Source organism: Anopheles coluzzii, chromosome X, assembly GCF_943734685.1.
Source record: "Anopheles coluzzii chromosome X, AcolN3, whole genome shotgun sequence".
NCBI classification, from domain to species: Eukaryota; Metazoa; Arthropoda; class Insecta; order Diptera; family Culicidae; genus Anopheles; species Anopheles coluzzii.
Genome location: NC_064669.1, coordinates 1,336,227 through 1,363,179, shown reverse-complemented (window position 1 = coordinate 1,363,179; position 26,953 = coordinate 1,336,227). Strand labels below are relative to the sequence as shown.

The 26,953-nt window shown below is 48.7% G+C and overlaps 1 protein-coding gene across 5 annotated transcripts in view; it reads left to right on the top strand.

Moving 5' to 3' along the window:
• LOC120947246 (broad-complex core protein isoforms 1/2/3/4/5) overlaps positions 1-26,953 on the top strand; it is an 87,445-nt gene that overhangs the window by 11,604 nt on the left and 48,888 nt on the right. The window contains exon 1 of one of the 5 annotated variants that reach the window (XM_040362445.2): positions 9,591-11,368. The exons of 1 other annotated variant lie outside the window; for it this stretch is intronic. In XM_040362445.2, coding sequence (XP_040218379.2) covers positions 10,836-11,368 — 533 coding nt within the window. In that variant the 5' untranslated portion in view covers positions 9,591-10,835. Of the gene's footprint in view, positions 1-9,590; positions 12,847-26,953 lie in introns of those variants that run through there. 3 more of the 5 variants (XM_049610092.1, XM_049610101.1, XM_040362419.2) reach the window with 3 other exon arrangements.

The following is a 26,953-nucleotide window of genomic DNA, read 5'->3' as shown; positions in this document are numbered from 1 at the left end:
CGATACATCCGGAAGTGCGCTGGCCCCGTCCGCATCGGGACTCTTGTTCCGTTCGCGCTCGTAGATGCGGACGGAGGCTCCCGCGCGAGTGTGTGTGTGCTATTTCCTTTTCGGAAGCTTTTTAACTTAATTTAGCATCCCCTCTTTCCTCACCTTGTATAGCTTCACCGCACATACTCAGGGGGGGGGGGGGGGGGGGGGGGGGAGGAGGATCGAAAAAAAACGGCAGTCCAGTTCTAAGCTGGGGCGCGCGCCCGCAACGTTCGCATTTTCGCTCTTTTCATCCTCAATTTCTAATGCATCACATTAATCGTAGGAGCGATACGCGTGGAGGAAAGCGAGTCGTGTGGTGGGTTGTGGTGGTTGGGGAGAGCAGAGAGAAGAGAAGTGGGAAGCCACGAGCGCACCTGTTTTAGCTGCGAACTTTGCTGGAGGTAATTTCTTGCTTTACTTCCTTCGCGCCGGCCGCAAGTGATACGCAGTTCTTTTCCTATCCCTCCCTCGCACTTTTTTCCCTCATCCTCCTCCTCCTCCTCCTCCTCCTCCTCCTCCTCCTCCTCCTCCTCCTCCTCCCTTTTGGTTCACCTTTTCCTTTCCGCATCCGGGTGCCGGGGCTCCGGGACCACCGGCCCGGACGTTTATTTCGGAAGTTTGTAAATAACCGAAATTGATGCGCCTTTGCGCCACCCTTCCGCGAGCCGCGGGGCTTGGTGGGGTGGGGGGTTTCAGGGTCCACACACAGTGCCCTCCGTATCCGCGGAAAGAATGAGGCCGCCGGCTCTTCTGCCGGCTCTGCTGGGATGCGCAGCCAAAAGCCCCAAAAAGAGGGGAAAGAAAAGGTGCGGATAAAACAATCCGGGCTGCCCGCTTGGTGGCCGGGACGATATGGCCACCGGTCGGGCCCGGTGCCAGGTTACTCCAGTGCAACTGTGCCGCCTATTAACCTGTCGAACCGGGCAGAAGCTCGCCCAGAAGCTCGGGGTGCGCGCACGCCCGCCTTTTAGCCTTTTTTTTTGTTTGCTTCTTTCGTGATGGGGTTTGGGGGGGGGAGGGAGGGGGGTGTTAGTAGCAGCAGGAGGCAAACGGGTAATACTGGAATTGTCGAACTTCCAGCCGATCGGAACGAGCGTGATCGGATCCGGGGCAGGTTCCGATAGGCATAGGAAGCGAGAGGAAGCGAGAAGCGCCACCTGCTGTGTGCGTGTGCGTGCAGCTCTTTACTTAATTTGTTGCCTTATTTTATGTGGATGGTGCCTTTAGTGCTAGTTTCCCGCTAAAACGGTCTAGGAGGCCCACTTTTTTTGCAGATATGCAAAAAAAAAAAACAAGAAACAGGCAACGAACCGCCTTCCACAATCACATTCTTCGCCTATCAAGACCCCTAACCGAGCTCAAGGCACCAAACCAAACTAAACTAAAAAATAAAAAAAAGGTAATCCGGGAGAAGCGGAAGGACTGGTTTTTATCATCCCAGGTAATGCCGCTTTGGGCTGGCAACGTTCGGGAAGATGTGCAGCCGCCCCCCCCCCCCAACCTCCCCCTCCCCGCATCCCTACGTTTCCCTTGTGAAACAACTTTGTTACAGTGCAAAATATGCGAATATCGGTTTTTTTGTTGGCGTTGTTGTTGCATTAATCCCATCTTTACCGCATCCTCCGGAGTGGTCTAGTTCGGGTGCGGTAGGGTCCACCGGTAGCTCGGTCGGTGGGCAGCACTCCGCTCGTCCCAATCGAGTATGCAAAGCAGTTAAATGATTTTCCCTTTTTTTTTTGCGGGTTGCGGCGACAAACGCCTAGAGAGGATCTGGGCGGCATCTTCGCACCGCGGGGAAGGGGGCGGCAGGCAAGGGGGGGAAAATTGCTGGAGGAGTGCGGCGTCGAATATCCCTCGGGTGTCGGAACATCCCGGGGCAGCTACATCGGTGATATCGATGTGTGGTCGCCCACCAAATCTTTAAGTGATGCGTATTTCATACATACCTTTGCCTCTATCATACGTCTCTTTGGCACACAAGAGAGAGAGAGAGAGAGAGAGAGAGAGAGAGAGAGAGAAGGAGAAGATGTGGAATAGAAAAGGTAAGAGAGGATGCTTGAAGGAAGGGCAATGGATTGCTTGCTGGCAGCGAAATAGCTCCAGCCCGTTGTCAGTGATAGTGATTGCAGGAAAGAGAGGGGAAGAGAAAGGGTACTCCGGCGGCTTTCTAAGACCCGCTCGACGCATTATTGTTATCTTCGCACAAAAAGGTTAAGTTAAATCATTCGTCCAACAACGGGACAAGGTCGGATAGGGCGGGGGTTGCATGGTGAGAGAGAGAGAGAGAGAGAGAGATGTCTTGGAAAAGTTCGGTGTGACCTTCGCGCTAGGCGCCCGCTTTCCATTTTCGATGCCGTCTCCACCGTCGGTGCGCCGTGCCACGGTCCTGTCCCGCCCGGGCGTCCGATCGGCGCCGGGTGACATCGATTCCGATCGAGCTTTGGAGAGCGTGGGACGCCCGCGCAGCGAGCGGCTCAGTGCGCAATGACTCAGTGCGGTCAAGTGGACGGGGCAGGCGGCGACCGGCCAAAGCCAAAAGGGGGACAACATTTTCGCGCTTCTAAATCATTCAATGTAGCACAATTAGCACCCAAAGAAGAAGGAGTGAGGGGAGGAGGAGGAGCAGGAGGGTGGAGGAGGGGGGTGGGGGGGTCGAAAAATTCGCTCAACCTATAAAATAACAGACACGGTATGCCTGGGAGGTTGCTGCACGGTTGGCGATGCGCCGCCAAGGGAGCGAAGGAAGCAAACACATGATTTCTCTTCTAACTGACGCTCACTCTCGCCTAAACACTCCCTCCCACCTTCGCCCACCCTCTCTCTCTCTCTCTCTCTTCCTTGCCCTTTTCCCGCTTGCCTCCGCGCTCACTGTTCCTCTGTTTCGCGTTGCCCTTCGGAACAGGAACCTCCGTTATCTTGCGATACGAGCCCACGGCACCGAGCACCTCCCTCCTTACCCCCCTGCCCGGTGTGCGTGCCGCACAAGGTCCAGTTCGGTTGTGTCTAGGGGCTGGTTTTGGGAAGGGTTTTGCCAAAAAAAAAAAAAAGGTTACTTTAGAGAGCGAGAGAGCGAAACCTCGCATCAAATGCGAAATGCGAAAAAAGAAATCTAGACACCATCTTCTCTCTCTCTCTCTCTCTCTCTCTCCGTAGTGAAGAAAAGGCAATAAAAAAAAGGTGTGCAATACAGTGACGGCAACAGTGTGCTTTGCCGGCGTCCAAATTCGAAGCCAAGAAAGAACAACATAACCACCGCCACCCGCCATCGAACAACACGCATGTAACCTATTCCTTCCCTTGGCTTCCCTTTTTGCGGGCGCGCACACACACACACACAGACGCGTTTTTGCGCGTCTCAGGCTCAACGATCTCTAAGCATAGCAAAAGGGGTGTGACGCAGGGGGTCGAAAAATTGACACTCACACCAATTAGGGTCAGTGGAGGCGAGCTCGGGCAAGGTGGTGAATAGGACTAAACAACCCCAAAACTTTAACTAAGAAGCAAACACAGAGGAAGAAGAAGAAGAAGAAAACAAAACTGCCACGACGTAAGCGAGGAACCTCTCACGCGCTCTCTCTCTCTCTCTCTCTCGCTCGCTCGCTTGTGTCGGACACTCCTAGGGCCGCGCGCGCACACGCAATTTGAAGGGTAAGGTGTCGAGGGTCCCAAACCACCCCGCCCCCCCCCCCCCCTTGCCACACCGATCCAAAAAAAAACCCCCAAACCAACGCTGTCTCAGAATTCCCGCTCCCAGCTTCCCAGCCACATTGCAGAACCCCTCATCTCCGCCCCCTTCCACTACTACCCCCACATACACACACACACACACACACCGGGATACTGCCCTTTACGCCCGGCGGCTGTTGAATGCTAGATAGGCGACAGGGCGGAGGAAAGGGATGAGGGTGGCGCTTGCCGGAGAGCGATGAGCCAATTTCGGTATATTTGTATCCACAACCGTTTCGGCCCGTTTTCCATCTCTTCTTCTTCCCCCTCCTCTTCTTTTTGGTCACTCGTGTGTGTGTGTGTGTGTGTGTGTGTGTGTGTGTGTGTGTGTATTGTTCGGTAGGGTTATGTCATGCCCAGTTTGTGCCATTTTGCTGCTGCTGCTGTTGTTCTTGCGTGCGTTGTGTGCGTTGCGGATTTTTTTTATTTAATTTTTGTGTTTGTGTTGAAGTTTTTGGGAGGGGTGGTGTGCTATTTTTTTTTGTGTCCCTTTCTCGTTGTGCGCCGTGTGTGTGTGTGTTTAGCTTATTTGAGTGGGAGGGGTGGTGGTGGGGTTCGGAGCTAAGGGTGATAGTTTCATTTGATATCTTTCGCTCTTCTTTTTCTTCCTCCCAAGCTTTATGTTGGGTGTTCTTGTGCCTTTTTTTGAGGGGGAGGGGGGGGGGGAAGGTTTGCTCTTCTGTTTCGTCGGTTGGGTCATCATGCGGCTGGGTTGTGCTGGTTTTGGCGAAAGGAGAAGGCCAGAGCGAACACCACTCGTCGCACCATTCCTAGCGGAGTTGTTGTTTTCTTTGCTGTGTCGTGCTTGTCATGTTATTTTCTTTTTTTCATTTTCTGCCGTGATCTATCAAGGGAAAAGGTTTTGTGTGTGGATTTATTATTACAATGCATTATCGCTCTCTTTCTCTTTGCTGCAAGCAGTTTGTGTGGTCTCTAATTAGTAAGAGATTTGGTCGTTGAGCAGCGCTGAGAGTTTTGCGATGCAAAAATAAAAATTCCGAGATAAAGAGAGAGAGAGAGAGATAGAGAGCGAGAAAGAAAGAAAGAGAGACAGAGAGACAGAGAGTACAAGAGCCTATTTTAATCCTCTCCTCTCGCACTCAATCTAAAGCGTCAAATTTGCATTTTCTAAACCCCTGGAATTTGCGCAACGGTAACGAGCAAACCCAAGCGCGTGCCTAGCAAGGATCTCCTCAAACACCCGTAACCTCCCATTGCAAGATGAACTGCAAACGTCTGCGCGTTTTTTTGTTTTTTTTTTGTTTTGCGTCTCTCCCCACAGCGCTATTTTTTCGCCGGCCACGTGTTGTGTTTGGTGCGTTTGGCGCAGCAGCGTGCTGCACAAGAGCAACAATGTGTGCGGGCACCAACGGCACAAATATGCAATATTCTACTTCGCTCCTCCCGGTGCTCTGCTGCTCGTATGTGTTCGTGCGAGGAGGCTCTTTTTTGCACACTCTATCAACACACACACACACACACACACACTTGCCGCACACTTCATTGAATGTCGCGTGAGCGCACAGAGATCGTTCTAAATTAGGGCCCCGGTCGGTCGGTGCTTACCCGACGGTCGACCTCCACCAATACTAGGCGGCGCGCGCACACACCACCGCAACCGGCATTCCCCAAGCAGCGAAAATAAAAACGACCTCGCTAACACCGGCAGGCAAGCAGCAACAACAACAGCAAAAAAAACAGCAAATGAAAAAAGACGAAATAAAATAAATGCTCACCCCTCGTCAGGGCTCGCCGCGCCGTGTGATTCATTGGTTTGGTTTTGGTTTTTTGGGAGCCCAAAAAACGCTTTTGCCTCCTCCCCCCCCCCCCCCCCCCCCCTCTCTCTCTCTTTTGCCCCTCCGGGTTCCGGTTCGGTTGCGCTGGACGCGCAATTTTAATCAGTTTTCTAAGACCCAACAAAACCCTCGCCCGCCCGTCCGCCCGCACACGATAACGATTGCGTTTGCTTGCTTTACCCTTTTGCTTTTGCTTGTTGTGTTTCTTTTTCGTGGGGGACTCTTTTTTTTTTTTGTTGTATCGGACACTTGGGCCATGTCACACTGTCTGTTTTGTGTTATTGGTTGGTTGACGCGGGCGCGGGTGGATCTTGTTTCGCCGATCCGGCCAAGTTAGAAGGGCGCAAAATTGTGCGCAAACGAGAGGAAGAAGTCTTTTTTTTTTTTTTTCTTACAAAAAAAAAGGTAAATGGCAAAATGGCAAAAGATTGTCATGGAGGGGGGTGGGCGGTATAACAAGAAACAAAAATTGAATCAAACCGTGGTGGTGAAGAAGATGGAAGAAACAAAATAGCGCGCGCGCCTGCCCGTGCACACACAACACACACCAACACACTGATGAATCGGATCAAATGTCCGAAAGCTGCAGATTTTTTTTTTTTTTTCGCTGTGTTCGCTATGTTTTGTTTTGTTTTTTGTTTTTTTTTTTTTTGTTTTTTTTAAGAGGCTGATTGGTAGAAAGGGCGACGGATGGTGGTAGGTGTGCGGATTTTGGGCCGTTTTCTTTCTCTTGTGCCGCTGCCCCGCTTCCTTCCCCCCCCCCCCCCCCCCCCCCCACAACGCGGACCCCTGTACTCCGCGTGTGTTCACACTTTGCTCGCGTTCCCTTTTTTTTTTTTTGTTTCAAACCGCCCCCTGTCGCTCTTTGGCGAACTCGGGCGCTTTCGGTGGCTTTCGATTTGATCGGGAGGGGTGGACGATGTGTGTGTGTGTGTGTGTGTGTGAGAGTTGTGCGTGATTTTTTTTTTGTTGCCTTTGTTTTTGGCTGCTTTACTGAGGCTGAATTGAAATGGATCGTGTGGATCTCCCGGCACCGGTTTCGCGAAAGGGACGCCTCGGTAGGGACCGGCGGGGTAGGTTTTTGGTGAGTTTTTGGCTTCACCCTTTGCTTCGCCAAACACCTCCCCCCGGACCAGCGTCTCTTTCACAAGTCGAAGGATGAGTCCGATCTCTACCCCCTCCCCCGCCTTAAGCAGCTGAGTGGGCGAAGCAAATATAAACGAGAAAGCAAACGGGACAGATTTAGCCAAGTGAAATATATATACCCCTTCTTCCCCTCCTCTATCTTTCTCATTTTCTTGACGGCTCCACGACGGGCGGTGGTGAACGCGAAATGACCATTGTCGAAATTTTACAACTCCTCCTCCTCCTCCTTCGCCTACCACGTTCCACGCAGATTTATTCGGCCTGTTCGGCGGTTTCCAGAAGGTTAAACATTACAACGTTTTCGTCTGTAGCCGCAACATTCACCGGAAGTTTGCCACGTTTGGCGGAAAGGGGGACAGTATAGTTTACGGTGCGCGTTAGCTTATTGGTGAAGGGTGACCAAGAAGATAAAAGGGTTGCGAGGGGGGTGGGGGGGTGGAGGGGTACAGCTGCTGCTTTTCCCACAGGAAAAAAAAAAAAGCAAAACCTGCCCCGTAGTGTAGCGAAGCGGCGCGTTATCGCTCTTTATCCCACCGGCTAGTGTTCTAATTCAACCTGCCAATTAGCGCCCAATTAGTTGCCGATCAATTTGCTAATCGGCTAGATGTGCGGATTGCCCGCCAAGAAGGGTCACACTCGCCGTGTGCGCTGTGATGCTTGGGGACTGGGCCCGTTCTAATCACCAGCCGTTATCGCCCTTCTCTCGCTGTGTGCGAGGATCGGTTTTGACGTCGGGTGCGATCTGCTACCAGTGTGTGGCAAGTGATCGGTTGCTCCTTGCACCAACCGCCCAACCAGAGGGCGCTCTCGCTTGCGCACGCCATTTACCAACACGCGCAATCCACTCCGGTGTTTCCCCCAAGCAACCGTTTTATCCCTCCGCCACGCACGAACCGGGACCCGGAGCGTCAAATTTAACCGAAGACACCGATTGAAAGCGAAACAAAATCGATGCAACCAAATTGCTTCGTGTTTGCAAAAGCAACCGAAAAAAAAAAAGAAACGCTTGATGCGAACAGTGCACGATGTGCGGCTGCTCTCGCTTGCGCTCATCCCCCGCCGAGCAAAAAAAAAGGAAAAAAAACACGTTGTCAACTGCCCTGCGAGGTGGTGATGTGTGTTTTGCGGGGAGCACACACGAGCGAGCAGGATAGATGATCCGTTTGTGTGCGTGGGGATGACGCTTATCAAAATAAAACGAAGCGAAAAAAAAACAGCAATTTGGAATGAGATGTAGAGTAGGAGATCCCTGAAAGAGGTGAAGCAAGCTAACAAAACCCCCCCCAAAAAAAAAAAGAAGCGATGAAGCAGCGACATAACCTTTAAATGTGTGCATGTGTGTGTGTGTGTGTGTGTGCCTATATCATCGCGATAGGTGATGTGTGTATTATTTTATTTTTTGCAATCTAATCCGCTCACTCGTGACGCTCGAAGGGCACGCGGACTGCGAGAAAGCAGGACAGGCAGAGTCGTTCCTGAACGAAAAACTCTATCGCTTGCCCAGAGCACTAACGCGCGAGCGGAAAGAGATAGAGTACGAAAATTAGAGGTTAATTAGAGAACAGTATCGAATATTGATACGCGAATGATAAAGAATGTTTGCGCACCCCCGGTTTCTGGCACGCTGCAGGAGAGAACAGTTGTGTGGTACGCAAGTGGAAGAGTAACAGAGAGGGAGCGATTGGAAAGCGCGCGCTCGCGAAAGAGAGAAAGCGAGCATTGGACGAGCGGAGCGAGAGAGGCGTTCGCGATCTTGACGATTCCGCAGTGATCGCGCAAAAGCGAATGGCGTCACACACGTGGAAGCGACAAGTGACGTGCGTTGGTGAAGGGAGACAGGTTTTGGCGGTCGAGTGAGCGCGGCGCGGAGGGAGGGGGTGGTTAAATAAAAAGGGTGATTGGGCCGGGAAGCGGGTTGAAGCTAAATACACACCGTTTGGGCATTACCGGCACTTTTTGTCGCGTTCGGCAAGGTGATAGTGTACATACATTCAAGCGGGATGTGCGCTCGCAAGTGTGTGCGTACGGGATTCGCAATTGAACGCGCGCGTTGTGAGCGCGCGCTCTCTCTCTCTCTCTCGCTCTAAGTTCATTGGTTCTGACCTGCGTTTGGGAGAGCAGCAGCAGCATCAGCAGCAACAGAGGCAGGGGCAGTCAATCGCTGCCCATTGCCAGATGTTCGTGGTGATCCGGCAAGTACACAATTGTGATTATTTTGCATCGAAATGCACTGCTTCAAGTTTTGTCCCAAAAGCGGGGGCATCAACGCTGCACAAGCGCATTCTTGAACTGGCCACAATAAATTGCGAGTCAAGAGTCAAATGACTATCGTCCGTGTGTTCAAAGAGTCTACGGTGTTGAGAAAATGATCGTTTGCAGGGATCTTATTCCACGAACGTGCGATAACCACTGTCGCCCCGTGTGCGGACGGCCGCCGCTGTCATCTTCTAAGAATTCCTCGCGCTAGGTTTTGAGCTGGATCCGTTTTTGTTTGCGTTATTTTTCGGGGACTCCCAGCACAACACTCAGCATACCGTACTTTGATAACCGATGGACTTCAATCGTATCACTCGGAGCTTTTTCTTCTTCCCTTCATTCTGTTTACGACCTGCTCAACGTAAGCAGATTTGACGGGATGGGGAAGAATGGGTTTTTTTTTCTTTATTTTTATAGAGACTTTGAGCCAATTGGCCTCATACGCCTCTTTAAAGAATGGTTTGTACATGTGTTTGCCTGCTGCTGAAACCCGGAGCATAAACGAAAGTTAAACAGGCTGATGTATTTTTATAAAGATTTGATATGATCAGGCAGCTACAGGCTAAAGCAGTAATGGATACAAACTCTATCGATTAATTCAGCATGGGCCTATTTTGCTATCGAGTGAAAATGAAATAAAATACAGATATTTTAAATGACATTTCACACACAAAAATCATCAAATAATGAACCTCCAGATTAGTGATGGGAAAAGTTGGCAAAAATCCGGAGTCGACTCCGATCCGACTCCGATAAATTCGGAATCGACTCCGGAAGGTAGGTCCGCGCTGCAATATCCGGAGTCGTTCGGAATCGTCCGGAGTCGTACGGAGTCGCCCGGAGTCGCCCGGAGTCGGAGTCATCCGGAGTCGTTCGGAGTCGTTCGGAGTCGTCCGGAGTCGTCCGGAGTCGCCCGGAGTCGGAGTCGTCCGGAGTCGTTCGGACTCGTTCGGAGTCGTCGGAGTCGTTCGGAGTCGTCCGGAGTCGCCCGGAGTCGCCCGGAGTCGCCCGGAGTCGGAGTCGTTCGGAGTCGTTCGGAGTCGTTCGGAGTCGTCGACTCCGGACGACTCCGGTCAACTCCGGACGACTCCGAACGACTCCGACTCCGGGCAGATCTAGTGGTTCCATTTTGCCGGAGTCGGAACCGAACTAACAATAGTCGGAGTCGGATCGGAGCCGTGGGTGCGCTCCATACAGCACATCTCTACTCCAGATACACAACTATACCCCAACAATTGGCAACAGTTTGTACAGTAAAGTAGTACATTTAGCATCATGTCCTGGGAGTATATTACATACGCAAAATACATCATTAGTAAAAACTTGGTTCGATACTTGGTTCGGTACTCGCAGGGTTTAGCAAGTAATTTTGTGGCTCTTGTTGCAGCTTGTATGTGTCATCCAAATTATGAATATATATTTTTTATCATTCATTAAGGTATCAAGGCATTAATTAAAATGCGCAATACTCCCTCTTATGACACGCGTGTGTTTTGACACACATAGAACGTAGTGCGAATTGTGCAAGCGAAAGGAAAGTAAGCAAATCGGTTTTAATGGACCTTTCAAATTCCAATAATTTACTAAATAACATGACGGAAGATATGACATGATACGTCGTTGCAAAGCCCTGACCCTGCCCGCTCTTTATTTGTAACCATAATGCAGAAATGGGCAAACAACGAAAAAGCAAGATGCAAACGTTCGCAATCAAGTACAAATCGCATCACAAACCATTATGTGCATTTCGATTGTCTCGGTCTCTGTAGTCTGGATTTTTTTTTTGTGCTTCAGTTTTTCTTTCCTTCTAATCCCTACATCATCGCCTCAACACTCAAATTTGCTAACCCCTGCGCTCTCTAATCGGTCGGCGCACACATGCCTGAGCGCCCGAGGCAAGAGAGCGCATGCCGTTCTCTCTTTCTCCCGGCGCAGCGCAATCTCGCCCTGCGTACCGGTTGGCGGCTCTCGATTTTAGCGTTCCATCTCGTTCGCACCAGTGCGCAAAAGAAGGCAAACCTTCCAAAACCACCCACTTTTCGCACAGCGCCCGCACTCTCTCAAACACGATGCCATGCGCCCGCTCTCTCGCTCTCTCTCTCTCTCTCTCTCTCTTTTTCTCTTCCGCAATTGTGCCAAAATTCTGGAGCAGACCGGGATGTACTCCCACCTCCATCCCGCAGCAAAGGTAAACCTTGCAAAAGCCGATGCCAGAGCGAGATGGCCGCTGCGCTCAGCGTGAGCGCCGGCCACCCTAGCGCGCGTTTTGGGGTGGTCGCCACTGCGTACCCAACACACACACAAACAAACACACACACACACGCACACGATCTAATCTGGCTGCGCGCAACCACGCGATGCGCGAGCGGCTTCAGCTGTCAGTCCCGAGCCGATCGTCCGCGGGCCCGGCAGTAAGTTGGCCCCCTTCTGCGAGCAAGGCAGCCCCCCCCCCTGCAAGCAAACGAAAAAGAAAAGAACCGGCCCAAAGGAAAAGAAAAAAGGAAACCACCATACAAGCCACACACACGCGCGCGCGGAGAGAGAGCGCGAGTGCTGCCAAAATCGAATCGGGCAGGGCAACCCCGAAATCAAACTCGCAACAAAAATCCCCGCAAAAACCCTTTTCCGTGGTGCACAACCCCCAAGTACACACAAACGCGAAGGGGGACGGGGTGAAGCTGCTCCTCCAGCTGCTCCTGTGCGGTTTTTTTTTTTTGGGGGTTTTGCGTATTGTCGCGGCTTAAAATTTGCACAAAAAAAAGCATCAAAAAAATCACAACCGGGCGCCGGGGGAACAAAAACCGTCTGTTTTCACGTGTCCCCCCAACGCCCCCCTGCTGTGTGTACATGTGTTTGTATGTGCGTGTGTGTTTGTGTATGTGTATAAGAGTGTGATGGTGGTGCTGTAGCAACAACCCAAAAAGGGCAAAAAGAAGTTTGCGAACCAAGCGCGCGCAAAACATCATCGCGCCGGCCCGAATTTTCTCAAGCCGCGTGCGCGTGCAAGTTGCCAAATCCCTTTTTTCCCCCTGGTGCCGCCCGGGGGTACCGTGTGGTGCGCGGGCGGTGGTGTGCGTGTGGTGTACGCCGCGCCATTATCTTTCACATTTGCGGTAAAAGTTGTGCCCGAAATAAGCAAAACGTTTTCCCCCCCAGCGCCCCGTCTTTCCCGCGGGAGGGCTTTCCGCGGTCGCTGGCGCGCGCGCCGCCGCCGAAAACAAAAACGCATGTGTGGAGTGCCGCCTGCCGCCTGTCACCACTTCGATCCGGTGTTAAGGGTCTACTTTTCCTGGGGAGGAGGAAAGTGTGTGTGTGTGTGTGTGTTTATGTGTGTGCCCGGCAAAGCGAGAAGTGGAAGGAGGGCGCGCCCAGAACCCCTGCATTTTGGTGTGATTGCGTGTGTGTGTGCGTGCGCGATTGTGTATTTGTGAGTGTGTGCAAAATTGCCGGCATTCTACTGTTGGGTAAATCCGTGTTCGTGTTTGGGGCAAATTTGTGCACCCAGCACCAACAACACCAACAACAACCACAACCACAACAACATCCAAAGTAAACGCTGCGCTGTTTCTTGGTACCTGCCTGCTCGCCCGACACTCACAAGCAACACCAAAAAAAACCCACCAACCGTCAACTTATCAACCCAACACCAGAAGAAAAGAGAGAGAAAAAAACAAGAAAACTCCAACGACAACAACAAAATTGAAGCAAAACACATCCTGAAATTTTCCGGACTCGGCAACGCTACGACTCGCGGGGACACAACACCGCACAAGAGTCTCAACGGTCATCGCGCGGGAAGGGATAACCCCCCCCCCCCCCCCCCCCCCAAGGTCCGGGGCTGCTAGCGATTGGTGTTCCGCCGCACGGGAGGTGCCGCCCCGGGGGAGAGGTAAAGTGGCTAGGATCTTAGGAAAAATTCTAATTTTTTTTTCATTTTTGAATGGTGTTTTTCTTTCACGTAATTGTTGCATGGTTTTCCAGGAGTTTTCACAGTTGTGGAACTCTATTGATTTCTTATGCGAAAAATGAGCTTAATGTTGTGAGAATTGGACTCTACAGCATTCTTGTTGGACAAATCTAACAGGAATTTCCAAGCAGCCTGTCCATAGAGTCCAATTTCCGTTATATGGAGTTAACTTCCTGCATGAAAGAGTCCAAAAAGTGTCCCACAACTATGAGAACGCCAGAAAAATCCTGTATTTGAGAAAAGTACGATTTGTGTCACTTGGGGAAAGGAAGGTCAAACAGGATTAGTAGTGAAACAAAAGGCCCCTGCGGGGCAAAGTGCGTGCAATGTTTGGGGATTTGTTAATATTTTTTTTCTTCTTAAAATATAGGGTTTTCCAGGAGTTCTCATAGCTGTGGGACACTTTATTGACTCTTTCTTGCATGAAATGAACTTATTGTAATGGGAATTGGACTCTTGTTGGACAAAGCCAATAGGAATTTCCAACGAGCCTGTCCTAAAAGGGTGCCATAGAGTCCAATTTCCAACTTATGAAGTTCACTTCCAATAGGAAAGAGTCCAGAAAGTGTCCCAGAACCCCATAGGAAAACCTTGTAAGCGCCCTTTTACGATTCGTTTTTTTGTGTGCACGGGAAAGGCGAAAGGAAAATGGCATTATTAGAATCACTTAAAATTCTCATCCAACATTGCTAAGAGGCGAATGTGGCCAATAAGCTCAAAGTCTCTGTATTAAACAAAAAAACATCTAAATTTGTTCTGAAGTGGTTTAAAACTGGCTGCAGCTTAAGGCAGAAGACGAACCCCTGTTTTCTCGTTGCGTTGTAGTTTGTTTTTGCAAGTGTGGTCCCGTTTCCTGTTTTGTGGGATGTCTTGCTGCCCGGCGGCGTTTGCTCAATTCCCCCCCCCCCCTCCCCCCTCCCCCTGGTCCAGATGTCCCGAATATTCTCCAACACGCGTGTGTGCAATGCTTTGCTTGTGTGTGTGTGTCTCTAGACGACGAAGATCAGCGTGTCTCTTGTTGGTCTAAGAAAAGTGCACACGCGGGGTAAAGAAATTGGTAGCAAAAAAGGAAAAAAAAAACTCCTTCCCAAGCATTGTCTGCTTTGGCGATTGGAAAACTTCTGGCTTCTCCAAACATTGCCGCGTATGTGCGTGTGTTGTGAAAGGGACGTTGAACTGTTTTGTCTATAGCGAGGAATACACCTAAACATTGATAGCTGTGTGCGATCCCAATTTTTGGTGCGAAAAAAAAATCGTTTTTAAATGTGCCCACCAGGCACCAGCACTCAGAGATCGCTTGAATACGCGCTTGAAAAAGAACTTCAGTTGGCGAAATTATTCAAGTGATCCGTCGGGTCCCGAAGCCGAAGCAAACCCGAAGCCGAAGCAAAACCCGAACGGGGGTCTGCACGAACCTTCGTTTAATTAGTCCCCTCCCCCTTTTTTGCCAGGATTTCTTTCCGAAATGATACAGTGCACACCATTATAGTATCGTATTTCGATTTATTGAAAATCGAACCAACATAGAATACAAAAAAACACAACACTTGCACAATAATCACTGCACTTAATTCTAAATCAACGCACATAATTAAAAAAAAACACTTTTTACACTCGCACAGTAAAAAAAAAACAAATTCAGCACAGTACTTTCTGCTCCTCATCGCTGTTGCTCCTGGTTTTTCTCGCTGCACTGTACGGGCCACTGCTCCAACACTACGACACAGCCACAGGTTTTTGTTGTCTCCGTTCGCCGTCAAACACACATGAAATGGAAAAAAAAAGATATTAATTAGAAGGGGGGATGTTGGTTGATAATTTTAATCACTTTTACTTACCTCAAATTAAACAAAACTCCATTTTTTACGGGGTTTATCCGCCAAGCGCTGAAACACCACACAAGCACCAACCTCACTCAACTGAAAGTGAAGCCTACTGCGTGAATGTGTGTATGCGCTTCTGCCAAGCCAACCGCGCCGTACTGCGTGTGTAGCCAAGTGCGTGTGTGTGTATATTTGCACCACTGGACACAGAACACAAATCTCACCGCACAGCAGAGCGTGTGTCGCCAAGTGTATGCATGTGTGTATTTGCACCACTGAATTCTGAACGTCCACCACACAGCGTGTATCGCCAAGTGCGTGGCTGTGTGTAGTATCACCGTGGACTGCAGAAAACTACCTGCACTAGAACAGAGCGCTGGTGTGGCCAAATGTGTGCATGTGTGTACTTGCTCCACTGAAAGCCGATATCGCACCAGATTTCGGGTGTCGCCTTGTGCGTGTGTGTGTTATTGTCACAGCACACTCGTTCGTCATTTTTTTTCGTTTTTTCGCTTGAGCCACTCGATTTCGTTCTTCGCTGATTTTGGCAGCGCACGAAGGGGGTTCGGTTTCAACTTCCAACAACAACAACCACACGAGGGAGCTCGTGGATACTCACGAAGGGAAAATCACTCAAATTAGAGCGAGAGACAGATAGAAAAAACGAAAGGTCAATATAAAATCTTCGGCTTTTGACTGTTGGGTGTATAACTCGCGGGTTCGTCGCCAGATGCGGCAATCCCTGTGTACTTTGTTGGTTTGATTGGCGATTTTGTCACAAACGCTGTGTGTGTGTGTGTGGGTTTGAATTTTCTCGCGAAATGTTGCCTCCGTTTTCTTTTCTGCATGCTCCCGGGACTGCGCTTTGCCTAGCCGTTGGGCCGCAGTTGGCGGATGTTTGTGTCCGAGCAGCGCGTCATTTCCTGGAAACACATGCGCGTGCCAGATGCGCGCGTACGCGCTCTCTATTTCTTGAGTGAACAATGTACGTGGGGGGGGGGCGCCGTTGGTGTGTCGTCTACTTTTGATTGTAGCTATTCGGTCGTTCCCCGTAGAGCCATTTGTACTGTCGCTCTGTGGGCCCAAAATTGCCTACTGCCCAGTTCACGGAATATTGTGTTTTGTCTGACCGCGTCGGGTCTTTGTTCGTCCGATGAAACGTGCAAATTTTGTTCGATTTTTAGGTTTTGCTCTGTTGTGTGGGAATAAAAGGCGATGTTAAGGACAATAAGCTCCATCATCTTTGCTTTGCTATTTCCCCAAACACAGAGGATTTTTTGTGTCCGCTCGAAGAATCTTCCTAGAGCGGTGCCTGCAACGATTTGAAAATCCAAAGAAAAAAAAAATAAAACAATCAAACGAAGCAGGTTTTTTGTGTTGGTGGGGAGGGGGGGGGGGGCCTCTAAATTCGCAAACCGCCGTCTCCAAACAAAACTGTGCGCCGTCACCCATTCCCACTACTCCCCTTTTTTGTGGAAAAAAAATTTAACTCTCGCGCGCCTCTCAGCTCACCGAAAAATCTCCACCACACACACACACACACCGACAGAAACCTTCAAAAACCGGCCTTGCTAATTCCTGTTCCCTTTTGCCCTCATTTTTTTTTTCGTTGCACCCTGCCTTCTTACAAATCTCCCCTAACCCCCTCTCCAACACAAAATGCTCTCAGCGTTTTTTAGCACACACCGACTAACAAGCCCCCCTTTCCCCCCCACAAACGAAAAAAAAACCGGTGCGCGAAAGGGAAGAAGCGCGCGAGCGCGAGGGGGTTGTTGCGCATTTTCTAACGGTACGCGCGGTCCAAAAATTTGCCTGCCTTTTTCGTTGGTGTGCGTTAGTATTTTTGCTACTTGCTACACGCATACACACAGACAGACGGCAGTTTTGTGCACATACTTTATGTGTGTGTGTGTGCGTTAGATTTGTCGGTGGGGAGTGAATTTTAGAAGGTCGAGATTTGAACCACTTTTTTGGCACACGCGAAATATCTCGTCGAAATTGCGCGCGGCGCCGCCGCCACCTTGTGCGATGGTATTAGTGCGTATGCGTATGTGTGTGTCTAGTTTTTGGTAAATTTGGGGCTAGAGTGGTGGTGGTGGTGGTGGTGTGTGTTGGTCGCTCTCCGACGGCATTCTCCGATGGTTTCTTTCTAATCTTTTTCGCCCTTGTCGCCATCCTGCCGCTTTGCCCCCCGCCATTGTCGTTGGGGGCAGTGCAAAAAAAAAAAAAAAAAAAGCACCAAAATGCCCAGCCCGCTTTGTTTGTTCGGAGGCAATTGTCTTTATCTTTTGTTATTTCTCGATATTCTTCGCGCTGATCACGTGCGGCCCATAGCTTCCCCTAACAAAAAAAAAACACATTTTCCCTTCGCTTATTTTGCAATTCACAGTAGCTTTTGTCTCTCTCTCTTTCTCTCTCTTTCTCTCTCTCTCTCTCTCTCTCTCTCTCTCTGTATCTCTGTATCTCTCTCTCTCTCTCTCTCTCTCTCTCTCCTCTCTGTATCTCTCTCTCTCGCTCTCTCTCTCTCTCTTTCTCTCTCTTTCTCTCTTTCTCTCCTTCTCTCTCTCTCCTTCTCTCTCTCTCTCTCCTTCTCTCTCTCTCTCTCTCTCTCTCTCTCTCTCTCTCTCTCTCTCTCTGCCGCTTTGAGTGTGCTACAACTCTTCGAAAGCGAAATTTTGGACAACAGCACACAACAACAACCAACTACTTCCCCCTCGGCGACGAACCCTTTCTTTTTTTTGTGGTGGTGGTGGTGGTGGTTCGGATTTGACTTGATTTTTACGACCCGGTAATACACAGGGGCAGGAGGAAACCGTTGGGATCGTCAAAAATGCAAAAATTATCGAAACTTGTTCCACTACGTGTGTGTTTGTGTGTGGGAGCTGGAATTTTGACATTTTTTTTTTTGGTTTTTTTTCCTCTGCATTTGATTTAGTCTGGAGGACACAACTTTCGGGACGATTTTTGATTTGTTTTTTTCTTCTTCTTCCTCTTCGGGTTCAACTTATCAAGCTCAATTTCAAACTGTTCTTCAAAAAATTGCAATTCTAATTTGTAGCTTTTTTTTCTAAACAGAAGATAAGGTTGGTTGTCTGCGCACACAGTCTTTTACCTGTTTTTTCCCAATCGAAAGGAGCTTTTGAGCGGTTTTTTTGAAGAGTTTAATGTACAACCAAAATGAAAACATAATACCTCACTATGTATGCTTGTGTGTGTGTGTGTGTGTGTGTGTGTGTGTGTGTGTGTGTGTGTGTGTGTGTGTGTGTGTGTGTGTGTGTGTGTGTGTGTGTGTGTGTGTGTGTGTGTGTGTGTGTGTGTGTGTGTGTGTGTGTGTGTGTGTGTGTGTGTGTGTGTGTGTGTGTCTAAGAGCAACTTCAAACTCCCAAAATCTGCTTTCAAACACACTACCTCCACTACCTTCTCCTCCTCCTCCTACTCTTCCTCCTCCTCCTCCTCCTCCTCCTCCTCCTCCTCCTCCTCCTCCTCCTCCTCCTCCTCCTCCTCCTCCTCCTCTCGGCCGGCTCCATCACTCTCCTCTTACGTCACCACACCACCAACAACCCCCTTTTGAGCAAGCATCATCAATCAAATCCACCGCCAAAATTTTGCACGACTGTGTGCGCGCGTGTGTGTGTGTGTGTGTGTGTGTGTGTGTGTGTGTGTGTGTGTGTGTGTGTGTGTACATCTAGGCAAAAAAACACTCCGCACACTAACGTGTACAGCCAACATAGATAAAAATTGATGAACTACGTTGGTGGGGAAGGAGGGATGTTTGGGGTGGGTGAGGAAGGTGGGGGGAGGGGTCAATCTCTACAATCAAATATGCAACACATCTTGTTTCCCTACAATATCTGCAGTGTAGTGTGTGAGCGCGTGGCGCGAAACTCAGTGAGTTCCCTCCCCACCTCCACTACCCCCTTTATCAATCCTTTTTTCTTTACTCCCGATAGAGAGAGAGAGAGAGAGAGAGAGAGAAAGAGAGGAGAGCTAAGAGTAGTGCACAACAAAAAAAAAGTGCGCAGAGTCTACTGGTGTGTGTGTGTGTGTGTGTGTGGTGGCTCGGTGTAAAGGGGGAGGGGAGGATGTGCTCCACACAACAACATCCCACCCCCTCTACGCACTGACCAATCCAGGAGAAGAGGCACGCGGGAAGATTTTGCAAACAAAAAAAAAACTAAAACTAAATTAAGCAGCCCACCCCTGTGGAAGGGGAAAGGAGGGACGACGTTGTGGGGAGGAGTGTAGGACATCGGGTTGCAAAACATGTTGCAAACCCTCTAAAAAAAAAAACAAGATCCCTCCGCGCACTGAGTGCAATTTCACCGTTAAAGAGAGGAAGGTGGTCCTGTAGGCCCTTTCACACCCTCTCTCTCTCTCTCGCTCTCTCACTAGTTCCCGGTTTTTTTTTCTCCCATTTTCTGTGCGCCTTAATCCGGGTACGCGATCGAGTTTTGTCGCAGTTAAATGGGGTTTGTTTATTTCTTTACAATTTTTGTCGCTGTTTCGCTTAGGGGGGGGGGGGGGGGGTGCGGAAGTACAAGAAGAAGTAAAGAAGAGCTAACCCTCCCTCCCCCTCGCTCAACACAGCCGGGCACAGAAGTAGAGAGACTTAAGCCAATCTAAATATGCCCCCGGAGGGCATCTTCGTACCCCCCGGAGGAGGGGGTGTGTAGGGTGGGATGGTGTGGAAAGATGAGTTGCTGGTTGTTTGCCCCCCCCCCCCCCCACCTCCCACTCCCCTACCTTCCAACAGATACTGGGATGGAACAGCCCCCTTGAAGGGTTGAGGAATGTGGGGTGCGTGTGAGAAGGGGGTGAGTGGGGGGAGGGGGGGGAGGGCTGGATCACGGGACCTTTTTTTGCGCGACAGTGAGCTCCTTCTGTTTGATTTAGCGATGGGTTATGTCGAGCCGCGTTGATGGGTGAGGGGAGTGGGAGAGGGGGGGGGGGGAGGAGGGGTAGGGTTGACATCGAAGGGATCAAGGACGGTCAGTCTCCGCACCTCATCATCACCACCACCGAGGAAGCGAGAAAGAACGATTAGAAGATACAAAAAAAAGAGAGAGATAGAGAGAGAGCGAGAGAGATGGAGAGAAGGGGAGTGAGCGGGACTGGGATACACATAATTTTGGCACTTTTGCATAATTTTTGCCTATTGCAAGTTTCTCTCTCTCTCTCTCTCTCTCTCTCTCTTCTCTTGTTTGCTGCTCTTAATCCTCTTTCATTTTCTATCGATTTTCTAATGCTCACTCGATTTATGTGCTCTCTCGCTCTCTCTATCTCTCTCTCCCTCACACACACACACACACTCTGCTAATACATTTTGGGGAGTCTCGATGCTGCGCGAGAGCGCCAAAGTGCTAACGTTTTTGTGGGGTTAGAGTTTTGCCGGGTGCAAGGGGAGAAGGGTTGCTCGATGGGTGGACGCGGTCGGGTGCTGGGTAGGGGGAGAGTCTAGTTACGAGTTGCCAAAAAATTTGCGCATACGATTAAAGCGCTCCCGAGCACCCGAATAGCCGTGAGAGTGTGCGTGTGGCCGTTAAACGCTCCCCGAAAAAGAGTGACGAAACCACCGGCGAGAGAGAGAGAGAGAGCAAGAGAGAGCGAGGGAGAGAGCTGCTTAGCACGCACGCGGATCTCATATTTAAACGAGAAATAGCAAACTCACCCCCCTCCCAACACTTAACCAATTTGTGTGTATCATTTAGGAAAAAAGGAAGAAAAAAAGTAGTGATGCACACACTTCACCATACACACATGCCACGCTCGAACAGCACAAACACACACACACTCGCATGCCCTTACTCTACTGTAATGTTTGTGATCGGCTGAAGGGTGCTGGCGAGGGTTGGGGGTGGACGGGCGTGATGTCGCCAAAATTTAATTCTGGCCAATAATTCCTGTGCCAGTTGCCCTTCTCTCTCTCTCTCTCTCTCTCTCTCTCTTTCTCTCTCTCGGGCCGTGCAAGAAGGGTTTGATGTGTGGGCGCGCCTCCGCTCTGTGTGCGTTCCTTTTTTGTGCACACACACACACACACATGCACACATGCACATGTTGGTGTGGGGGTGGGTGGAGTGGCTCAAGTTTTTGCCATTTTTTGCGCATGTTTTTTTCTTTTGTTTTTGCTTCCACTAATACAACATGAGTTCGGTCGAGCGTGCGCGCGCGCGCGTTCGTTCGATTTTTGTCCGATCATCAGCATGTGTGTTTGGGGAGCATTTTGTTGTTTTTTTTTTTTACTAAAGGGCAAGCGATGGAGGTTAGAATGTTCTATTTTAAAACCCCCACCCGAAGCCGCCGCTAAGCTAAACCCCCACCCACCCTTCCAACTGCTTCTGACGGTTTGTTTTGTCTGCTTGTGGGGTGTAGTAGCCGGTCGTTGTTCTGCTGGAGGTGTGCTGTGGTGGTTCGCTCTATTCTGCCGCTGTGGCCCGAGAAGGATAGGATGCCGTTTTGGACCAGAAAGTAAGGACACGAAAATCAAACACGTGGAAAGTGTTGAGTTTCAGGATGGGTTCACCAGCTTCTCGTATTTAATATTTGTGCCTCACTCAAAAGTAGCTCCATATTAGTAGGAGTCCTTAAAAATCTTTTTCTAGAAACTGTTAGAAAATGTAATTCTCTTTCAGGGCACATCTGAAACATAATTCGTTGGACTTCCTAGGTAGTTTATATAGTTAAGTCTACCGACCGGCATCGACCCCCGGTCTCGTAGTACAGTCGTCAACTCGTACGACTTAACAACATGCCCGTCATGGGTTCAATCCCCAAATAGACCGTGCCGCCATACGTAGGACTGACTATCCTGCTATGGGGGGAATCAATTAGTCACTGAAAGCCAAGCCCACAAGTGGGTACAGGCAGGCCTTGACCGACATCGGTTGTTGAGCCAAAGAAGAAGAAGAAGACTTCAATGTATTTCAAATTCAATAAACCTTTTGTGTGGGAAGTTATGCTTTTTCATATTAAAGTAGACAGTTGGTGCAAAGATACCAGACATCATTAGTCTTATTTACGTCAACGAAGAATTAACCTTAGTTGGGCGTTATAAATGTTTTGTTTTTTAATTTGTTCAGTTTTTTTTTAGTTTTAGACTTTTCAATTTTTTCGGGATATTTTAAATCCATTGTGAAATAAACAAAAAAAAACATTGGATTTTTATTGGATGCGATGAAATCAAACTATTGTTTGTATTAGGCATGGGCAAAACGATTCTTTTCACCGAACGCGAACGAACTAGTTCGCTCACCAAAAAGAACCGAACGTGAACGACGATTCTTTCATTCTTTTTTTTCATGGGGTTTTTATTCACAAAGAACGTTCGTTATCTTTTTCATTTACCCACCATAGACGCATACTGTAGCCAAAGAAGTACTCATTCTGCGGTTGACACCAATAATTTAAAAACATTAAACACTCGGCTGTCTGGTCAACACAATCCAACGCAAAACCGACCAAAAACTAGCATGTAAAAAACTAATACGAGCAAAAATGTCTCCAGCATATATTGTACCCTATGCCTTATAACAGACTCAAGGATTCTATAAAAAAAAAAACTACTTAAATATGGATCAACATGATGAAGCGCAATCAATTCAGTTCAGTTCATTCGCGAACAATGACTAATCCGTTTGAACGGGCTCGATCTATTGAATTGTATAGCTATAATTTCCACACCAACAGAACACAGATCGAACACAAATGAGCCAGTTCGAACGCGTTCGATGAATTCAGTTGTGTAGGTACGCTTTACACACCAACAGAACACAGATCGAACACCAGTTCGAACGCGTTCGATGAATTCAGTCGTATAGATACGATTTCCACAACAACAGCACACGTATCGAACACTGCTGGACAAATTCGACGGCGTTCGAGGAATTGAGTTGTATGGGTACGATTTCAACGCCAACAGGGTACATTTTGATCTCTGACGACCCGTTCGCGCGGAGCTAGAAAGAACGAGAAAGCAATATGATTTTGCACGTTTCATTACCACATTTATGTGTGCCGTCGAACACTGAACGGAACGTTCGAACGCGTTCGGTGTAGTCAGTTTCTTCCAAAAGTCCTGGCCGTTCTTTTTGCTAAGAATCTCGTTCGTTCGTGCACTTTACCGAACTGTTCGAACGGTGCGATTCTCGTTCATTTTACACATGCCTAGTTTGTATGATGGGATATGTTTCCTGTTCTAATGTTCTTGAAAGCACTTGGATGAAACATTAAAATCAAAATGTGCAATATGATTGTGCAGTGGACCACGTGCGTTTAAATCCGTCAAATATTTCAGAAGTCAATAACAATCTTGTAAATGAGCGTTTGAAGCATATGACATATACATATTTAGGCCTTTCGGAGAGATTTAGTGCTATTTGCTTTGATATTATTCGTCAGAGAGAAGGATTCGTTCGTGAAATGTGGACAAAAAAGGATTGAAAACTTGTCTTGGCATCCTAAACCTAACTTGACATATCGCTTCTTTTTGAAACCCGACGATGTTCCGAAGGATCCGGTGTAGGAAATCACAAAGCTGCGTGTTTGCATGATAATATCGGTAGAATATAAATTTCTAAATGAAGCAGACATAGAAAGTTGTACCCGATTGCGTTTTTGATGGAAGCGTAGGAATTCTCCACTCAAATCTACATAACCTCCAAAAATTGCATAATGCTGCTGTGGCGTCCTCTATGGCGTGACCAATTGCAGATCGTCTGTTTTGAACCCAGACGACCACCGACGTTGCTGATATGCACGCCCAAACCCCCAACCCAGTCTCGTGTAGAACATAAAACGGTCTTGAAAGCCTTGAAATAGGGTCACGCGAAGGTTCCTGCTGATGATCCTGCCATGTGGTCTGGGATCCGTAAAACCCCCAAACCACCATGTGTGCTGTGCGGGGGTGTTTGGTGTTGTTAAGCCTTGTTGCGGATCCGTTGTTGGGCAATCAAAGCGGATTACGGCTTCCTTGTGTGGGGTGTGTGTTTTTTGATGATCCGTGTGCTAGGTTTTCATGGCTCTCCCCTCTCAGCCTCCGAAAACTGAAAAGGGTAAAGGTGTGATAGAAATCATTCGGGTTTTACCCGATATCTCCCGGGCGCGTCGTGTGTCCTCTCGCGGGTGAAAGCTTGCAGCTTATTTTTGGTGGGCCAGTTTAGACGTGCGAAGCTGGATTAGGAAAGGGACGCCGTGTGTGATATATGGGACGAAACACGGGGAAAAGGGAGGTTTGAAAAAAAAAAAAATTTGCAACGCAAATTTTCGTTCGGCAAGAAGCGAATTTCTGTGTGTATAAATCTTTGTCGTGTTTTTGTAGGATAAAAAATATACACGTTTTCTCCTCGGGGGCGCGTAGGAAAACATTTGTAGCATCAAACCTCCCAAAACAGAGGGCAAGGGTAGGTTTTGGAAGGGAAAAAATTATAAGACAAGAGACAAAGGGGGGGGGGGGGGGGGGGAGTCCACTCAACACACTGCGGCAGAAGCAGATATATAGATGAACGCGGCAGCCTCTCGCTAACCGAGCTTTTAAGCCCAACGAAACATAAAAAACCCACTTTTTGGCGCAAAGGTTAGGGAGAGAAAAGACAAACTGGTTTTTTTTTTGTTGTTGGTTGTGTTGTTGGGGGGTTTGCAATCAAATTTAATGTTAATAATATGTAAATATTTGCAAATTTCTAATTCCGCGCTGTTATTGATGGCGATTTTTGCCTGCTGTTTTTTTTTGTAGATGGGGCTGAGTGGGAGGTTGATGAGGGGGGGGGGGGGGGGAAGGGAGGGTTCATCATCAGCACTCTGGCCGTCATGGTAGTTTTATTATAATTCCTTTTCGTATATATTTTTTTTCCTTTTACCCTTTCGTATGTGCTTTTTCGCCAGATATTTTGGAATTGTGAGTCCTCCTTTTCCTTCTTTCCTTCCACTACCGTGCATCGTGTCGGAATGGTTGACGTGTGGTTTGCTGTTTATGGGACGCTTCCAATATGTTGATTTAATAAAACAACCGGCTGAGGGACCCTCCCCTCCCCCTCCACACCACCACTCAAGCGGGGCAAAGGCGGTTTGTTGCCTTAGTGGTAGAGATTCAAATGTCCTACACACACAAACACACCTTCCGCCCTTTCTCCATTATCTGCCAATGTTGCTTCTTGATCTTAGCTTATGTGCCGGTGTGCCGTTGTGGTGACTTGGCGATGGTGAAACGACGATCGTTTGCTTTTTATTTGATTTTGTGAAATATTTTTCGAAAGGGATTTTTGATCCAGGACGCCGCTGCTGTGTGTGTGTGTATGCTGGTGGTGGATGCGATTGCGCGCGAATATGTATGGTAGGCTTCACTCTGCAGGTTTGCAGTCGTTAACACACAGCCGCCTTCATTTTTGTTTGTTTGTTTCGCCACTAATTCGCGTTTCGCGCGGATGACATTCCGCACCATCGATTTTTGTTGTAGTTTGTTGGTATTCTTCTCCTCTCGTTTGTGTGACATTTCGGCGGTCCTTTTCGATTAGGCGCGGCATATTGGCGTCTTAGGTATTCAGGGTTTTTGGGCACGGCTTGCTTTTTTTTTATTCCGTTGGGCTCTGTTGCTGGATGGCATCGGAACCAATCAGGTGGATGAAAGACGGCTTTCGGGGTGACACTCGCTGACGGCGACCACTTTTTAATCAGTGAATCATCCTATCTAGCTCAAGCGGGAAGAGTTTGAGGAGGGAGAGCGGAGGGTCTGTTTCAATCTTTGGAGAAGATGCGATGATCCTGTTTGGGGGCGCAGCGCGCTGCATGTGTGCCTTTATATGAGTTAGAAAACGACTTTTTTTTGTTGGGTAGCATCACACCAGCAGGATTTTTGTGCACCTTCAATCGCTTTTACAAAACAGATAAAAAAAAAACGGACTCGAAATCTGAAGTCTGAAGTCATCCCGCGAACACCTCGACCAACAGAGAAGTGAAGTTGGAGGTCGTGCCGGATATTCTGGAATTTGTTTTTCCTGTTGTTGGTTTACTTGGTTCCTTCAAGCAGTTTGAAGTGTGTAGAATGCGTTAAGGAACGAAGACGCCATTTGTATGGTGATCATTTAGTGCGCTTTAGCTTGATGTCTGTCATACGCTATGTCATCCATCGGATATCAGACTTCAGGAATTGTACCACGTCTCATGGTACTAACTAGCTGTTTTAATATCTTCGTGGGACCCCATTCACGCTATGTTACTAGATTGTTGTTAAAATTTATGATTTAGTTGGGGCCTTAGGATCTAAGGGAAGTCCTAATCTAATAGATTGATTTCGATTTGAAAGGATGTTCTTTCCATTGATCTTAGGAAAAAAGACATTCACGACATCATCATGACTTTTGTTGTGAAAAAATATTCCAACAATATTGGTGAACTATCTCAAAACAGCATACTACTACTCCGAACGCGTCTCTCAGGCTGTGAACCTCTTGATATCGCCTTAATTGCCCTAGTTAGTCTGGAGAACGAGCTCAGTTTATGGGAAGCATCTTCGCACTGCTGCTCTCCCCAGCCCTTACTTTCACGGCCTCGGCCAGTAAAGGTAAATTAAGCAAGCGAAGACAAATGGCAGCGCACACGGTGAGAACAACAGTTTCTCGGGGTAACAACGAGCGATAGAGAGAAGAAAAAAATTGCCATTTGCCATTTGATACGCGCTTATTTTTGGACATCTCTTTCGACTTCTCCTCCCTCCCCGCTCGTTTTCCTCTTCCCTTGGGGGGACGCACTTTCAATACGGGAGGGCGCGTGGGCGGCTACGGACGACCGAAAAACACACCGTCAATGGTCTGTCTGTCTTATTAAGGTCGCAAACGTTCGAGCCTTCTTCCCAGAAGTGTGTGTGTGTGTGTGTAGGACGGGCCGTTTATTACATTTCCTCCATCCTCCCAGAGCCCTTGGTTCAGGCAGGGAGTGTACGCAAGGTGAAATTGAGAGATAGATAGATAGAGAGAGAGAGAGACAGGGATTCATTTTTATTTTACGGTCTAAATACCAATTAAAGATAGCCGGCGCTGGACGCGCGCGGTTACTTGGGAGTGACTTTCGAAAAAAAAAAAACCAAAAAGAAGATGAAGATAGTTACTAGTTGCATTGCAAAGTGGGCGATTTTATTTGGCGGAGGTTCGTCGCCTCACTCTCTATCTCGGCTAATTGTGGCGCGTTGGTTTCGCACATTTCATTGCGTACCCCCGTAT